We start from the raw sequence: 19,125 nt of genomic DNA, 5'->3' as shown, positions 1-19,125 counted from the left end.
AAGAATATAAACCAATAAAATGTATTGAAAAATACTGTTCTTCATTTGGACAGAGGGAATTGGTTGCAATAAAGCTTAAAACTGGGATGACTTACTCCAATGGTAATTAAAGAAAATCTGACTCTTTCTCATTTTTAAATGTCACATACAACACAAAAAAAATTCATGCCATCCCTTTGTAACTCACACACTTGGTTCACATGTTGCACCTGTGAAAGAGACAGAGGCTGTTCCTGTGCCCCCTAACAACCATCCCAGGGTTAAAGCACCTTCTACAGCTATGGAAGTTTATTGCAATGCTCTTCTTTTTAAAATGCCAGGGCTGTGAGAAGTTCAGTCCAGGGCTGGACCAAGATGAAAGGAATGGACATGAGATATAGATGGGAAAAAGATAAAAGGAAAATTTGTATTAATGAACACTAATATAGAGAAAAACAAGACCAGTAACTTGGGAGTATTAAATGCCTTCTATATACACAAATTGAAGGTTTAGCTAGAAAAAAAGGAGCAGAACTAGACAGATGATAATGCGGGGAAAATATGGTATCATAACTGAAAGATGGCTGGAGCAAGATATTAAAAGATGTATTTTATTTTAAAAAGACAGTTAAGAAAAACAAAGGAACTGTCATAGTCTTGTTGGTAAAAGAGGATTTATTAGACCCCGTAAGAAGAGGCTGGGGAGAAATGGGTAATGGTGTTGAGTCATTTTGTACTGAGCTTGGAGATGTTTCAGGCAGTAAACTGAATGTTACAGGCCACCTGACCAAAAAGGACAACTGGGCTGTGAAATGATTGAGCAAACGTGAAGATGCTTGTAAAAAGAATAGAGCAATGGTAAGTCAACAGTAAATAGGAGAAAGACATGCAGTTATGGTGAAATTTACCCATGCCTCAAGTTCATGCCTCTGAGGACAAAAATTTCAGGCTGCAAGAGGTTCATGAAATGGCTTTTTATTTTTCTTTTTAAATATATTTTTATTTTTTATTAAACTCTATTTTATTATTTTGTCAGGATTCTCCACAGAGGAAATTCAGCTCAGAGGAAGATAACAGAGATTTAACTTATCTGATTTTCTTGTCAAGTACAAGCTTGTAGGATCATAAGGACATTCAGATCATATGAAAAATATTGCATATAAACCCTCAATTTGAAATTGAAATTGAAATACTATGTCAATGAAAAGGATGACTTCAGAGTGTCATTCCATAAATCAAGAACTTAACATGGTTAAAGTTGTATGGCTGGACCTTTTTCTAACAGGTAAGTTCTTTTTAGTAAGAACCAGTTTAGAGAAAATTTAGTTTTTATTCTGTGGAGCTCAAGAAGTTCTTAAATTCAGTAATATGAATGAATGCCCAAGATCTGGGCCAAATCCAGCCTCCCTAGCCTCTTTTTCATTTACTCACTCAATCTGTCCAGGTTCAGTAGGTCAATAAATTCCAGTGGGACCCAGGCCAAGAATTTGGCTTAGAATGGATTAAGATTCCAGGCAAATCTACAGATCATCCACACAACCTATGCATCCAGGAAGCCTTGCACATGAGTGGTCAGCCTGCTAGTGCCAGTAAATGCTTTAATAAAAAGCATATTGGTAACCACAGTCTGGTTAAAGAAGAAGTAAAGATCAGCTTTGTGGGTTGTTTTTTTTTTGCCAACAGAGAATGTGACTGTAAGCAACTCATTGTGAGCAGCCAGTACCTCCCTTTAATGTAGCAGGAGGCCCCATGGCTGCATTCTTTCCCTCTCCTTGCTATCTCCAGGCTGTACACAGTCTGTTCCTGCTCACTTTTGCTTGGCTGAATCAACCCCTTGACATCAGTCAGAGGCAGCAATTCAGCTAGCCATAATATTTAACTCATGATTGATATATATGAGGCAGAAGTTATGGGTTGGCGTTTCCATCTCTATACGGCTCGTGGTCATCTACAGGGAAAAGATCAGCCATAAGAGGAAAACGAACATTTGGGGCTGTAATGTTCTGACGCATTCTGTCATGTAGCAGAAGGCATGAAGGCATATGCAACCCTAAATTTCTGTGTAGGTTTGGGAGGATAGCATTTACTATGTGCCGATAAGCACAGAAGTTGTGATGGGGAAGACAATGACCCATGTAATATATTAAATAACATAAAAATTTTAGTCCAAGGCAGGGAGTATTCTAAGATACAACTAGCTCTCAGATAAAACCTGAAAATAGCTATCTCAATCTAGCAGCCACAATAAAGTGATGTGGATTTGACGTATATTGTGAAAAACCTCTTACGGAAAAACATAAATTGAAACTAAATTATAATTACCCTTTTTAATATTAAATGGAGGCTTTAAGTAAAAAAAATCCTAAAACTATAATCAAATATAATAACAAAGAGAAAAGAGACACTGAGACTGTGGATTTTGGCTGGAAATCAACATAGTAGACATCAAAAGAGGCCTATAATATGCTAGAAATATATCTAATGAAGTTGTTGTTAAACAGAGCTGTAAATGTCACCTATAAAGCAAATGCACATAAAGTATCAACTAAAGCAAGCTAAAATAGAAATCTGAACATGAAACACTGTCTCTAAAAGTTCTAAATAAATCCAGCAAGAAAAAGTAGAGGTCACAGTACACAGATCAAAAGGTCTGGACATGTACAGGAATTAAGCAAATTATTAATCATAATTAACACCTCCTACCACAGTTGTCTCAAAAGAATTATGAGGTACAGTTCTTATTTCAACCATCTTAGTGGTTATTCAGAACATTTCATTGAATATTTAAGCCAAAGAACTGTAAACCCCAAGGTTACCTGCAAAATGTTAAAAGTCATTACTTGTGGCCACCCAGAACAGTGTTATCATTTACTGAAAGAGAATGGCAGTTCTTATTACCTTATTGCTTTACATTCAAAGATTGACATTTTAGTAAGAGGCAAAAAATTATCTGATCTTCTCCATACACAAGTTGCAAACATTTTATGTAAGCTTTAACCCATTCACATGAGTGTTGAAAGAAGAAAACTTGAAGTGGAAATGTTTGAATTTTGACTTGCTGTGTTTATTTGTTGTTAACTGTTGTCTTGTTTACTGGTTTAACAGTACTGAAAGAATGACTTGTTTCTGAAATATGGAAGCACCTGGTACTACAAAAAAGTCAAAGAGCCCAAGGTCCATTAACTCATTCTAACTCTATGAAAAGGAGGAAAAGAAACAAGATGGAGAGGCAATGTGAAGGGACAGGAGGGATGACAGCTCTGTAGATTTCACAATTTGATTGTGAATGTCATGGAGATGAAGGAGGAAACAAGGGAGGAACTTAGACATGACAGACTATAAACTTGATTGTCATTACAATTTTCATTAATGCTTCTTTTTTTTAGCTATGATGACTATATTGACAGGATAATAATAAGGGTAGGTGAGGTCTAACACTATTCTTTGTCACTACCATGAATGTGACAATATACTGTGACTATATACTTACCTTTACCTTGCAGTAAATGGCACCACATAATGATTGTTCAGTATTTATGTTTGACTGTTCAATGTTTTCTATCAAACATCAACTACAAAATCATTGTTCCTTAGTGTAAAACATAGATTTCAAGAGATTATTTGAGAGTAAGTTCGAGCACACCAGATAAAGTTCCTTAGGAACCTAAAAATGTTGTCACAAAAGAATAGTAAATTAACAAGATTTAATGGGAGTTTAAGAAACCATGATTCATAATAACGTGACAGACATGCTTGTACCAGAAATCATGGAGCAAGAGACAGAGGTTAATATTTTCAGCACCCCATAACCATTTCAATTTCTACAATGGCTAGGGTAGGGAGGAAGTTCCTTTTCCAAGCTAAAGAGCAAGCAGCAGATACTCTAACTCATTCTGTTAACAGATCTTGGGAATAGCTACTCTTGAGATTAATGTCCATTGTTTAATTGAAGATCAGTTATCAATAGAAACAGCATGATACAGCTCTTTGACTCAGGTGAAATGCTTAATCCAATATTTCATGGAGAAATATTTAAATGCCAAGGTGGCACAGCTCTGCCCAAAGCCAGTTACCTTCATGTGGAGTACTCGGGAGGAGAGCTGGAAGTGTATGCTGTCAGCATCCAATCTTCAGTTGCAAAGAAAGACTTTCTGTGAAGCTCAGATATGTCTGGCAGTAGCTATAACTATTGACCATCTTCATTTAACATTTACTACTAAGTCTGTTCGAATTCAAAGATACAATTTGTTTCAGCAAAGCGCATTAAGGACTGAGAGGGTCCCATACTCTCTGCCAGTGGGAGACAGATGAGACACCAGGAAATGCAGAAGTCCACCTCAGTTTCTGTTCCAAATGTGCTTATTCAGGATTATGTCAAATGTGCTTTTCCACAGCAGTTTCCAGAAAATCAGTCTCTGACCAACTCCTGTGGAAACAGAAGCCAAGCCCAAGGGACAAACCTGACAGCTTTTCCAGATGCCAGCTAGGAACAGATTTCTCAGTCTCTGTCTCATTTCTAAACAGTGCTATGGGATAACACCAATGTGAAGGTGATAGCTACACAAATCAACCATAATCTCAATTCTTACTGAGGAACACCTTGGAGCCTTTTTGTGTGATATTTCTTCATGTGTTCACTTCTTCTATCATCTGAGTATCACTTTCACCTCCTTCTCCAGTCATCTGCCATACTACTGCTTTCTTTTCACACAAATACTTCTTAAAAATCTGCTTACTTTATGAAGTTCAGAAAAAGAGTTGCCAATCATTCCTTTCTAAATGCATCTAGACATGAGCAGGCCTTTTCTTTCATGCCATGATCTTTTCCAGACTGGCCAAATTCCCCTCTATATACCAAACTCTCTACCTTCATTCTATTACTGTGAAACAGAGCTCAGTTATAATTGCATACATGTAAGGTAATAGTTCTTAAATAAAACCTGGAAAATATTTAGCAATGTACAATAAAGAATAGCTACTTCAGTTAGTGAAGTGCTTTCTGACATGTCGTCATATACTTGTATACAACAATATATTAATGTACCTGTTAAAATGTTACAGGTAAAAATGTAAGGAATACATTTTAGTAACACGGACTTTCTGAGATACTTTAGTTCAGTTGCTTTGCTGGTTTCTCACCCTCCTAATCAATAGACAGCAGCAAAAGGTTGAATTGTTCAGCTACTACTTCTAACAAGGAGACACCCAGAGAGGTCTGCTCTGTTAGCCCTCTCTCTGCTAAAGAATTTGAGGTACTCATAACTCTGTACATACACAAGAGTTCCAGATTAAAAAAAAAGTAATTTTTGTTACTTTTGAAGAAATGATGCAACAGTGCAGAAAGCAAGGGGAAGTGTAATATTCCCACCAAACGACAATGTTATTCTCCATGATTTGAAACACCTTGTGGAGTCTACATTAATCATCAGTGACAGAAGCCCAAAATACTTGGTTTCACCTGTATCTAACTCAGAAAAGGTATCCCTTCTATTCAGATATGGATTTTGCCAAATGGATCTATTCTTTTGCAATCCTGCACTTGGATCAATCCAATTTGCTCTTCCTTGGTCTGACCCAGATGCCACTCCATAACCTACAGATGGTTCATTGTACTGTATCCCATCTGTTAAATAAAACACAGTAATGAGAATACATCACTCCAATATTCCTCACTTTACTTTGGTTTCCATTCTAATCCTGAACACAGCTGAAGGTCCCGGTCCTTTCAGTGGTCCATGACAAAATTGTCTAAGAGAAGACCTCTTCATTCTGCTTCTTACAGAAGATGGATACAACAAAGCTTCTATGCCCAAAAGGTGTCAGATTTAAACTCAAATGTATGGAACAGAGATCTCCCGGCTTCAGCACTCTCTTCTACCGCACATTGTTGCTTGCTATGTTTAGCTTGTGATAAAAAGATTCATCTTTTCTTAAGGTAGCTTAGTTACCAATGAAAACACCACAGCAGTAAATTCCTAAATAAAAAATTAAATCATGTTGTTAATAACTAAATTATCAAGATTTCAAGGAGAAACAGTTCTGTTTTGAAAGACTTATTAAGTACGGCATACTATGCTTCAATATACTTCTACAGCACATAAAGTAGATATTGTTAAAATAAGCCTAATAAATTTGAATTAATAACACAGAAATGTTAATTGTGTTCATGTATAAAGAAAATTATTTACGTTTTACTGGAATTTGGGATTCCTTAGGGCATATAGTTATATGAAATAAGTGCAGGTTTGACACAAAAATCGTTGTGTATACCTGAAAGAAAAGTCTGTTCTCTGAAAAGTCAGGGCAGTGCAAGAGGATTTTTAATTATTTTACTAAGAGAAAAAAAAATCTAAAACCCGGCTTGTCTCTTAAGATAATACTTTTCTAAAAATATATTTTTTTATGCAGAAAGGAGGTCCTATTTTGCAGAAGATGGATGATAACAACATTAGCCAGTTTTCTTAGTGAAATCTTGGCTTTCTTGAAATCAAGAGGTTTTTTTGGCATTGAATTCTATTAAGCAAGATTTCAACGCCTGAAATTTAGAAGAGAGAATTTTTTATGTTTTATTGAGTCTAATTGGTGATTGCAACTCTTTGTTTTGTTTTGCATTTATTTTATTGTCTACTTTTGTGAAACATGACTTACAGAATAAGAAAAGGCTAACAAATGCTCTAGAACCAATCAATGTTATGAAATTAATAATAACACAAAATGAGCATGTAAGCTTATGTAGTGTCTTTCATGTAGAAGTATCCCAAGGCACTTCGTAACAGAAACTCAATAAGGAGTGCAAAAGTGCTTTGTCAGATAGGATAAGCCAGGGGAAAAGGGGAAATTAATTAAACATGGATTTAAATTTCTCAGCCAACACAGCATTTAGAACCTTGGTCAGAAAAGACCGTGGTTCCAATATCTGTATCCAGGGAACACAACAGACTATTTCAGTCTTTAATTCTTGAGGAATGTTCCATAGTTTTCCTACAATATTATGGGTATGACTAATAGGAATGAAGTCTGGTGGCTGCATTTCCAAAAAAGCAGTCCCTGTCCCTCTCCCTCTAATTTTTCATGGACAAGTAGATTCATGAAAGTTGATCACCTGACTTGTGTGTCAGTCACTTGACTGTGGAGATACCCAATATGGAATTTGGTACAGCAGAAATTATAAATACCAAGTTAAGGTCTGGATAATGTTTTTCTGAGCTCACTGTTTTAAACCAATGTATTTTTCCTTATGGAGGTAGTCCACATCCCTGACACAGTGATCTGCTACACAGCAGTTCCTAAGACAGCAAGCATTTCACAGGGAAAAATAAAGTTGCTTGGGAAAAACTATAGCAATCGATAATACATAAATCACAGCTTCCCTGATGTTGCAGAAACTTGCACATCCTCTATTTTTCAAACATTTTTCTCTTAGGAACACATGGACCATCCCTTTTTTTGGATGGCTGCCTCTTCGGATTAATGCATCCTTCTGGTGCATAAATTAGCGATGCACAGAGGAAAAAAGGAGAAGCACTAAATCTCAGGAAACTGAAGCCATACAAAAAAATGAGATTCACAGTAGAGCTGAATGAGTGACTCACCATGAATAATTTATCCAAAAAGTTAGCCTACACTTCTGTTCATGGAGTAGCTATAAGAAGCTTATAATTTCCTCAGTTTTATTATAAAACAAAACCTTAAAATATTGTATGTCTTCACTGGAAATAACTTCCTGTAAATATTGCATGCCCTGTTTTAATAGATGGGGCATTTTTGGTTGATCAAATAAATCACAAGTTGATGTGATTCTGTTCCCTAGATGGATGAATCCACAAGCACATATTTTGGATGCCTGCTGTGATTAAGCAAGCATCTTGTGATGGAAAGTGAGTGTAGGGAAAATAAGTTAATTTACAAAAACTCTAAAGATTTTTAAGTATTTATATTGAAGCTGTAATGAATTGTAATTCTGATTAATAACTCTAGGAATTTGCAGGTGCCTCTAAATATTTTCTTTCTTGAAGATTTGGCACAGAATAATCTGCCAGTTTTTCCAGAGTTTAGTCTAAACTTTTGGGGCATCTATTAGGATTTGGTGCACACATAGGTAGATTAGTTACGTTGAAATTTTACTAGAATATTTGCAGTCTGAAATATCCTTGTGTAATTTTTGACTGGACAGACATTCTTTGTGCAAGTTTGAGAAATACTCCCTGCAACTTCCATAAACTATGAAACTTCAACAAATACTTAAGAAAGAATGAGCCATTAGTGCATCTAGAATTTACAGGAGTATATAGGTTGGTTTTATAAAAGTCACCTAGTAAAATATATTAATATATCTTATAATATTCAGATATTGAAATACTATAATACATACTACAGGAAAAAGAAGACTACTGAAGATCTGAAGATTCACCAGAAATTAGTTTGTTTTGTGCCCTGACACAGGCTGAAAATAAGGACAACATACCAGAATCGTCGCCACTTCACATTACTTTTGATTATGCTTGCATAATAAACATTTTGCTTTAGTTTTTCTATATCTAAAAACTGAATCTGCAAAAATTATCCTTTTCAGATCCGTGCTAAAGCTTTACAAAATGCAAACTGCTCGATTCTTTATTTTATAGCAGTAGCAGTGGTATAAATTTGTCAATATAATAAGAAAATAAAACTGAAAAAATAAACAATGTAAGTTCTTACCTGAGCTCTTGAGCTATAGAGTCCACTTGAACTGTTAATAAAAGCAGGAAAGAATTAATTAATTTACACTTCCAGACTTGTGCTTTCTGCAGCCTTGCACCTGACTATCTGTAATGACAGAGGAGTGGCTATCAAAACACAGGTGGTTGTTTCATGCTAACCACAGGACTGTAGCTACTAGTGACAAATGCTAAATGAACATGTAATTCTCACAGTTATTTTAGGATGCATAAAACCTGGAGTATGATGTTCACTGGAACAATAAGGAAAATAAAAAAATATAAAAAATAGTAAAAGCAAAGACCCTTGTTTTCCCTGAAAATAGAATTAAAAATCTCTTATTTTTCAGATTTTAAAATCAGTTTGGGATTTACAAAGGCTGGTGTTTATAAATTCCTGCCCACACAAGAGTATACAGCATACTGACAAGGCCAACAGGTGTCTCTAAGGATTACTCATATTGCAGAGGCAACTTTTGTTGTTTCCACTTCTGGGAAAAGTGTTCTTGATATATTCATTAATTGTTATAAGAGTGTATGCCCATGTGTAAAAACATGGGGAAAAAAATCCATAAGTTTTAAAATTATGTTATTAGCCTTTTGAGTGAAAGGGTATGAAATCCCTATTAATGACAGCTAAAGTTTGCTATGCCAGCCAAACTGTTTCAATTCACAGTCCTGACCAACAAGAACATGCTGTAATGTTGAGGTGTGAATAACTTCCCTATTCAGCAACTGTCCAAGTTGTCTATTTGGTACTTTTGAAATATATATATGAATTTTATATTAATTTCAGTGATCACCACTGAGGGTTGCATCAAAGTTTTGGTATGTTAATGATTATGTTTTTTGAAAGATTTGTCCTTATTTATCCCTTTATCTGCAGTCAGCCTGTGGTACTTCAATGTCTTTCCCTGAGTGAAGTCTAGCACTTTTTGCTCCTTTGATCATTTGAAAATAGAGAAGTAATGCCAAACCATTCTAATTTTTCATTCTGACCATAACTTGATTCTGAAGGCAGAATGTTAAAAATTCAAATTAGTGAGTTGTGACAACAAATAGAAGTAGTCTGTTTTGCACAATCCTGAGAATGCACAATTGTCATTAAAATCAGAGTGAAGGGTGGGTGTTTTTTGCCTCTGAAAATAGTCATAAGCAAAAATGTTCACAAGGTAGGCAAACCTTTGACGTTTGTTTTTAAGTATATCCATTTTTCACTTGTTAACAAGATTCACAAAAAGTGTTATGAATTAAAATAAAAAGTTATTTTCCTGGAAGGGCTGTACTGCTAGTCAATCATATTCTCCAGATGTTGAGATCATTAAGGACCTGTTTATCTCTCAGTACTGCATTTCCATCTGTTCCTTACAAAAAGAGAGTAATATCTGGGAAATACAACTATGTCATAACTTTGCAAATGAAACATAAGCACCAATACTTCCAAAAAAAGGACAAGGTTCTCTTCTGCCACATACACCTACAACTTTTGATTAAAGAAGATTTACTTCTGGACCATTTACACAACTATTTTATAGATAATTAATGGCAATAGACAGAAAAACATTCAGGTGGCTGAGACAAAGTTTTGATATACTATTTTTAAAGCATCCATTCAATGTTGTCAACTCTACTCACTGTGGAAAATAAGTTTGGGTTTTTTTTGCTTTTTTGCTTTTTTGCTTTTTGGTGGGTTTTGGCATTGTTTTTCTTTTGGCTGGTTTTTGTTGGTTTTTTTTTGTGTTTGGAATTTTTTTTTAATAATAAAAAGGGGAACCTTTATTTTCTCTGAAAAATAACTCAAAGGAAATAGCATCAGTAGACTTTTTTTTGGCTTTTCTTTATACCATAGCTAGTAACATCATTGTGTCTCTTAATGCCAGCAGTCTGTGTCCTGCCTTGATTGAAAAAGCAGCTGTAAGGAAGCTACAGAGTCTCTCACTGCACATTAAGGACTGTGCACAGGAACTATGATATTTCATGGTGATCTGGGCCCAGGATTGTGGAGCATGCTTGCTAACTCACCCTTGGTTCCTTTGGAGCGTGTGCGCAGCTTTTTATTTTCCCCATCTGCATCCATCTGTAATATTAACACAAGGTCTTTAATTCATACCTTTTGCCATTGAGAAAAAGAATACTCCAATGCTTTTTTTTTTTCACATTTCCAAAGGCTAGACAGTAATAGAAAAAAAAGAATAATCATGCCTTATTAATCTTGTCAAAGAGATAAAAAGCCATCTGTGAATATCTAGTAAATACCTAGGAGATACCTTTAATGATGCAGATTTGTTTAATAAAGTGATGGTTATGAGTGACTCTGTAAGGTTTAATGATGAGGTCTACAGGTGTTAGCTGAAGGCATAAGGTTAGAAAGAGTAATGCTGCATGAGTGCTGCTTTCAGCATCCACCTCCTGAAATAAAAGATCCCAGAACGCTGCCGTGACTACAGGAACTCTGCATTTTTAATGTGACTGAGGCATAGCTCTATAGCTATGTTGGAACCCGCATTTGTGACAACTTCATCCTTAAAACATTAAACCTTCTTGCTTGACAATGCATAGCTACACATATACAGCTTTGAAATTCTTCAACACTTAATCAACTACTTCTTAAAGAAGTTTTGTTTAGAGACAGTGAATTACAGATTTATTTTGGGAGAATATAGTGTCCAGATTTGTATTTTACATTGAAAGAAACCGAACCCAAACAATCAAAAAGCCCAGACCACCCCCCCTCAGAAGTCAGCTGCTGTCATAAGTTTTCGAACTGAAATAAGAGAGTCCTCTCAAGTTCAGCTGTTCTCACTACACTTTTGGCTACATCTAAACCCAAACTGGAAATATGCACCTTCTGGTCTTGGATGTGGCCCAGACACATAATTATAGGGGCAGGTTTTCAGTCCATGGATTTTATTGCAAACCCCTGAAATTCAAAGGGATTAAGATTTCATGTCGTGCTGTGGAGAACTGCAGTGACATATAGCATATTGTACAACAGTATAATTTTGACCATATCCAGGGAGGCAAACTCCTTTCTAAAAGTAACACTTTTTACATAAGAAAGACTCTATCACCAGGAATTTTGTCTAAGCAAAATGTTGGGAACTATGGAATTTTTCTTCTGTCTCTGAGGGAACCTTGTTATCTGTCTTTGCTTGAATCTCGGATTCCCTGTTTGTAAAATGGTGATGATCAAATATACTGTAGACAAAGCAACTCCCATGGGCTTCTGCAGATCAGTTTGCAGTCACCAGTGTCTGATTTATAAAACTGTGTTGGGTGATAGGTAGATGTGGAGAGCAGAAGATGCCAGGCATCTCTCCCTGCAAAATGTCACAAGATAAATACTGATGTCAACAGAAAATCCTGTCTATTACTTCACTTTTTCTTTCTGAGGATCAGCTGAACTGCACTGAACTGAGGAAAGATGCAAGAGGTCCTGTTTGTGCCTTTTTCCATTTATAGACTTTGAAGATCTGAGTATGCTTTATTTTTAGCCCTATGTGACTCAGATTACTGAGATATTTTGAAGGTCTTATCTGAAAGAACATTGCAGAATACGACAAAATTGACCTGAGAATTAAAAAGAGTAAAGTCATCCTTTCTAGAGAATAAAAAGCATTTCTCTAATTTCCTAGTGTTTATTTGTTTTTATATATGTTTGAACATTATAAGCAGCTATTGGAATCAAAATACATATTTGAAGGAGAGAACACAAGCATTTGAAAAAGATATTCATGGACTTGACGAAGTGTAATTCTAGAACACAGGTTGGTGATGTCTGAAATGAAAATATAAATTGATGGAAATGCACATCAAAGCCAGATGATACCTTTTCTCTGTTTAAATTTACATCTGATATTGATTATTAGGAGGGAAAAACATGAGGGGCTTCTGTTTATATAGTGGGGTTGATGGCAGCCTTTACTTGTTACTATCCTTAAAAGCTGGAGAACGAGTTTTTGCAATGTGACTGCAATGGTAATGGGAAACATGGCTCTGTTCTCTGATGCTGAGTTGTGATTGAAGGCACTGACCTGCCATAGACTTATAATAGGGGAGCAGGTGTGGCAATGATGGACTTTAATTTCCTTTAATAAACCTTTTATGTGCCACACTTTTACTGCCATTCTATGCTCTCCAAGGTCCTGCACATAATAGGTTCATTACTTTTGATTACTATAGTCTATTGAGACAAACAACTCCAGAACACACTATATATTATGTTCAGTTAAACCAATATAGAGTATTTATCCACTGTGCATTATTTCACCTGCAACTCTACAGACAAAATTAACAACAGCTCCTGTAAGCTAAAACTATTAAAACCACTGGTACTCCTTTGTCATCATTTCATAATAAATACCACACCAATCACAGTGCTGCTCTTTTAATTATGAAACAAAAAAGTGCCCACTGCTTCTACTGAACAGCAGTTACTTTGGTCTAAACAGCAGGTCGCACTGTAATGAATATTTAAAAACTGCACAAAGAGTGAAAACCAATGATAAAATCAATGCAGGTGATTTTTCAATTGATTTTCTTTCCTTGTGAAAGTTTCAAACTATGAGATATCCTTTTATCAACTCAAACATAAAATTTATAGGACAGTTTAGCCTGGTGCATATACATACCAAAATACTCATCATGTCTGTGTTGCATAAAAGACACCTCAACCTAAAAAATAGTTCTATGCATTAACTTGAAATACAAAACTAACTGAATAGAACTGAAATTTTTTAACTGCATCAGCAATAAAACTCACTTGCTCAAAATTTAAATGTACTATCTTTGGAGTTTGGCAATTCTTTTAGAGACTGCCTGATACTGATACAAAGCGAACTAAGTGTCTCACTTCTGTTTTTTCTCTACATAGTGATAATTTTACATGAAATTACAGCAAAGGATGGTCAGCAAGAAGCACTCAAGTTTTCAAATCACCCATGGAACAACAAAAAGATTAAATTCTGAGAAATTCTAGCCAATATTTTTAGATGTAACTGTTATGAAGGTGTTAATTTGAGACATATATTGTTACTGCGGTTACTGTTAAAGTTGGCTGGATTCAGGAAGGTGCTTCATGCTGCCAAAGCTGGGGAGTGGTCATCCTCCCTCCCACTACTTATGCTGTTGTGAGTCAAGAATCCATGAGGGGTAAATAGAATGGTCATGTCTGCACAAAATCCTCACACAATACCTCAGTGCTAATTTTTTTAGACATCAGGACCGTGGGGATAATAAAATGTTCCCCAGGAAAATTTTATTGGGGGTTATAGCCCCATAATTTTTAAGAGCAAGTTTTACAAAAATAATGGCAAGTGAATAGTGGAACTAAGTCCACTTAATATTTGTGTTTTATAGCTAGTTTCTCTGATTAGAAGGATTTTAAACTCATCTAAACATTTTCTTTTCAAAATTAGTTGAACCTAGCTAATGGACTCTAAAGGAATTAGTGGGAAATAAACAAGGACAGAGGTGCAGCAGCTCTGCAGTCCCAAGTCGTTAAGCGAGTAGGCTAAGAAATAAATACATTCTGCTTCAGTTACACTGCATTTCTGTGATCTCAAAATTTACTGAAGATATTGATGTTGAATTATTTTCTGAATACATGTTCCAACGAATCCCCCGAGGTTTACGAACGCCTTCTGTCTGACTTAGTGAATTTCATTCTGATCCTTCCTCCACTTTTCCGTCAATGTTGATTGAGATACCAGTCTAAGTCAAAAACTAGAGCATAGAATACTGACTGGAGTCACTGACAATACCCCAGATTCTGCTTGGCTGAAACTGTAACAATTTGCTATTTAACTGCTACACGGTATTCATATTTCTCCAGATTAATTTACTGCTGCAATAGCAGCAATCATACTTTCAGGGCAAACTATTTCAGAGTTCCTGGCTGCAGGAACTAAATGGTACTTCTTTTGTTTGTACCATCCCGCTGCAGTTAACAGGCTTGAGAGCAGCACCTGGAAATACTTCCCTGAGTGAGAGAATCAGGATTTGGCTCCGAGTTTGGTTTTTTGTGTGCCTGGAATCTGTCTGTGCACATGTGCATGTACTGATGTTATAATAGGATCCAAGAATATGACTAACAGCTGAAAATAGGGCATGTACAATGAATTATAATAATGATAATAATAATAATAGCAACTATTTCAGTTTACAAGCACATTTTTAAATTTGAATTTCAGAAACTAAATTGACACTACTATCTAGGTTGGATAGTTTTACAGCACAATACTGTGAAATAAACTATGACTTAGGGAAGCCAGTGCTGCTGACATAGGTAAAAATTAAATGCATCTTCTGGAAAGAACTCATGAAAGAGTTCTTTGTAATTTCCATTGTACTCTTCATACAAGCATGACTTTCCCAGAGTGGGTTTCAGACTGCTGGGGTTTCAGTCTGTTTCCTTTTGCATAATTAGCTAAAGAAATAGAAATTGCAAGTTTATCTAAAGAGTATAAGCTTTATCATTGCACTGTAGGTTTACAACTTAAAGTTATACCTGATTTTCAAAATTAAATTTGGGGAATCATTTCACTAAGACAAGCTTTATCTGATTTTGAGAGGTCTGGAAAAAGAACAACTTTTCTCTACTATTTTTAATTTATTAATTACATAATTTGGTATTGAGATAAAAGCTATATCAGTCACAAGCTTAGGGACCTCAGTCAGAAGAAAAAAACTCTCTGATTTTTAAAGCACACAAATAATTTCTCAAGTCTCCAACACAAGCCAAAAACTTCAAAGCTGGAGTCAGATTCTGCTAAGGACAATGAACAGGACTGTGCTATACTGTCCCAAGGTGACACAACACTCTGTGTGCTTCTCCCTGCAGTAAATACCCTCAGAGGAAGATTTTCAGTGGTTTTCATACTCATATTTTGATATTTCTTTTCAGTAACTCATGTAAGATTCTACCACATAAAAGGAGAATAAAGTCATAGAGGAACAATTTTTAAAATAAATCTGAAAATAAGATTTCCTATAGCCCATCCAGAAGAGTAGAGCACTATTTCTCTGTATGTGTATATGTGTGCTGAATATTTCTCTTAGTCTACAATAACATTTTTAATATGAAGTTGTAATCTCACACTGACGGTGAGAAGTATAGTGAGTGAAAGAAATGCCAAGAACACATATAACAGCTTCTAGACAAAGTTATATATTTTCATTGCTGGCAGTAAAATTATCCAAAATCCAAATCCAAATATTTTAGGAACACTGCTTGTAATGTGGTTAAAGTTTTTTCTTTTTTTTTTTCTTTTTTAAAATATATTAATGATCAGAAAGGAAAAATATTTAGAAATATGTTCCTAAAGCCTATCACTAAAATTATGCCTTGTTTAGTGATTTTGACTATTCTTAAATAAGGAGTCATTGCATCCTTATTTTTTAAATTTTTGTTTTAGTTTTCTCAGTGTTGTGCCTGATTTCTCTAGGAAAAAGTTGAATGACATGGAAATAATTGGTTTAGCTGTATGAATTTCTTGGGAATTAAAATAAGTACATTTACTAAATGCAAACTTTAAAATGTGTTTATAACACATATAAATCATTAACAATTTGGCATTTTATAGTGTGATTGACTGGTGTATCTGGTTTTGAGAAGTAGATTTTTGTTATATTGAATTCACCACTTGAAAATATGCAGAGACAAAATAAGCCTTAGATCAGAGGCAAGCTTGAATAGCTTTGTAATGAGAATGATTTATTTTGATTCTCACTTCTGATTTCTGAGTTGTCACTGCTGTTGTATACTTCATCCATGAAACTTTGCACAACTGGCAGTGCTGAATATAAACCAAAGCCATATGTTTATGTCCTTTTGCCAAACGACTACAGCAAATAGTTCTATTATTCCCTTGGGTAAGCAACATGTGCCAAGTATTTCTATTAGTCTTCTTTACCAAGGCTTTAGAGGGCAGAGTCACAGCTTCATGAAATTAAGGGGCAACTGCTAGTTTTTTAAATTCAGAGAAAAAATATATAATATATTACTTGAAATGCAGCTCAACTCAGGCTATTTTCTGGAGGTTTTTCTTCCTAGTTTATTATTTTTTATGTAGTTCAAAGTCTTGTCACACTTTCCTGTGCTAGTAGATATTAAACAAGTTTTTTAGAAGAGTCAATATTAAAAGAAAAGCTTTGATGCTTTGAGATCTTTTTAAGTACACAAAAGTTCTAGCCCATCCAACTGCTATATAGTTACAAAAATCCCCAAACAATAAACCTTATACATGTACATATATATATATAAATCACTAATAAGTTATCAATAAAAGATTGAATTTTAGCATGCATTGTGAAATATATTCTCATTCCTAGAGTCATATAGATTCAAAGACACCTGCATTACTGACAGTATGTATAGCTAAAAGAGTGTAACTCACAAAATTAAGAACTAGAATTTCTTCATATTTACAAAAATTTTTACCTCCAACTTTTTAATACTGCTATACCTGACTGTTGAAGACTTTTCTTAAAACAACAGATATTAAGCAAGAAAAGTAGTCCTAATGTATGAGGCACGACATGTAGTATTCTACTATTAATATATAGTCATATTTCTGCTCAAATTAATTTTTGTAAATAAATTATCCCACCTTTGCGTGTTTCCAGGTGAAAATACGTGCAGATTCCAAAGGACCAAATTTGTCACACAGTCCAAGATGCCTTGCCTGATTTAACAGATAATCCTCAAATTCATTCTCTGGAAAAAGCAAATAAACAAAAACAAAAAACAACAAAAGAAAACAAAAAAACAGCTCTACTAAATAAAATATAGATGAAACAAGACACTCTTTAGATCCAATGGGCAAAAAATCCAGGTGCAATATTTTCCTCAGCAGTTTTACAAAGATAGGGTGTAAAGGCATCAGTGATGACTCTAAAAGGCATAAAGAACAGGGTTTTTTTCTTTTTTTATAGTAGTTTCTTTATATCATTAATGCCCTTTTGATAGCTAATGAAATAGACCTGTTCTTAGAAAAGTTTTTTGTCTCGTGTGGACAAAAATCTACAGTTCTATACATAGAAATCCTTAGTCAAATGTTTTAAGTGAATCAGAACCCCTTTGACTGAGTGGGATGGTTCAGTTCATGATGTAAAATAAATGAGATGCATTCTGAAATATTTTAAAAACCGAAGAAAACCTCTCCGTTTTATATTTTCTGACTTCAAACACTAAAATTTAAAGTTTGGGATGCTGAGAGTGTTCTCAGTATAAGCCAAATTAAGGAAATCTTTGACATTTCTCCATTCTCAATTTTTATTCCTTTCTGTGAGGGACTTTATGTTAAATCAACAGTGACAGCGAGGGAAGTAGAGCTGCAGAAGTTTACATCTAAGTATAAAACACCGAGATCCTTGTTTTCAGAAATACTGAATATCCAAACCCTTACACATTAACTCTAGCACTTAAAGTTCTGGGCACTTGCAACCAGGAAGAATCTGAGAATGAGCAGTTGAAAAGGGCAAGTTTTATTTAGGTTTTGCTCCTAACACAAGTGACTAAAACATTAAAATTTTGCTATCATTTGTGACTTCAGAGGTCTGTTTCACATATCATCCAGTGTATTTAGTAAAATACATCTATTCACTGAAGATATTCCAATTATGCCAAAGTTTGACAAACTTTAAGAACATTAAGTATTTCTTTAATGATAGCTAATGATGTTTTTTTCAACAAAATTTTAAATGTTACAATTCTGAAACTGGAAAAGCTCATTCTAAACAGATTCTCGGGGAAGCTACATTTTCTTGAGTGACTAATTTCTGCTTGTATCCCAATAGATAGGGAACTAGTTTCATCCCATCAAGAACTTTTAATTATAATCAGTACACTTTTATCAAATAATGAAACAAACAATAGATGTAAGATAATAAAGAAGGGAGAAAACCCAGAGCAAACCATCCTAACACCAAAAATCCTTTTTTTAACCAACATGTTACTAGAAAGAGATGCTGTTTATCATCAAAGTCTTATTTTCATGTTATTCTATTTCATCATTCATTTAAAAAAAACCCAAACCACAAAAGAAGTCTCAAAGCCTTCTACCTTCCTCTTCCTCTTTGTTCAAAACACACTAACCTAAAACAAAATACCTCTGAGAATAATTATAATGGTGAGCAAAGCTCTTTCTAAAGTCTTAAACTTAGCAGATTTTTTGTCTAAAATTCTAACAACTTAAGTATTTATTAACAATATAATTTTCCTTTATTTTCTCAAAGATTGCAAATAAAGGTCTAAATCACATAAGGGAGTAGCTGCAAACCCTTTGAGTTCCCTAATGTCAAACTCATTAGCATCCGAATAACCACACAGCAGCACATCATCTGCACAATTGCAGTTTTTTACTACTTTTAATAGCGTTTCTCAAAGGGCTCATTTTCAACTTTCTTCAGTGGTTAGTTGGTTCTCTGGGGAAAAGGAGCTTCCTGACGC

At 34.8% G+C, this 19,125-nt stretch overlaps 1 protein-coding gene across 1 annotated transcript in view; it reads right to left on the bottom strand.

Moving 5' to 3' along the window:
• The window catches only part of ST18 (ST18 C2H2C-type zinc finger transcription factor), a 74,649-nt gene extending 57,263 nt beyond the window's left edge, over positions 1-17,386 (bottom strand). Inside the window, exons 1-3 of the mRNA XM_005517168.3 lie at positions 17,285-17,386; positions 10,698-10,752; positions 8,677-8,707 (exon numbers count right to left, since the gene is read on the bottom strand). Of these exons, the coding sequence (XP_005517225.2) occupies positions 8,677-8,707; positions 10,698-10,752 (86 nt within the window). The 5' untranslated portion in view covers positions 17,285-17,386. The remainder of the gene's footprint in view (positions 1-8,676; positions 8,708-10,697; positions 10,753-17,284) is intronic.
• Positions 17,387-19,125: the final 1,739 nt, after the last annotated feature.

This window comes from Pseudopodoces humilis, chromosome 1, assembly GCF_049639895.1.
Source record: "Pseudopodoces humilis isolate 2021_Gansu_Grassland_sample_001 chromosome 1, ASM4963989v1, whole genome shotgun sequence".
NCBI lineage: Eukaryota > Metazoa > Chordata > Aves > Passeriformes > Paridae > Pseudopodoces > Pseudopodoces humilis.
This window is presented reverse-complemented; position numbering and strand designations above follow the sequence as displayed.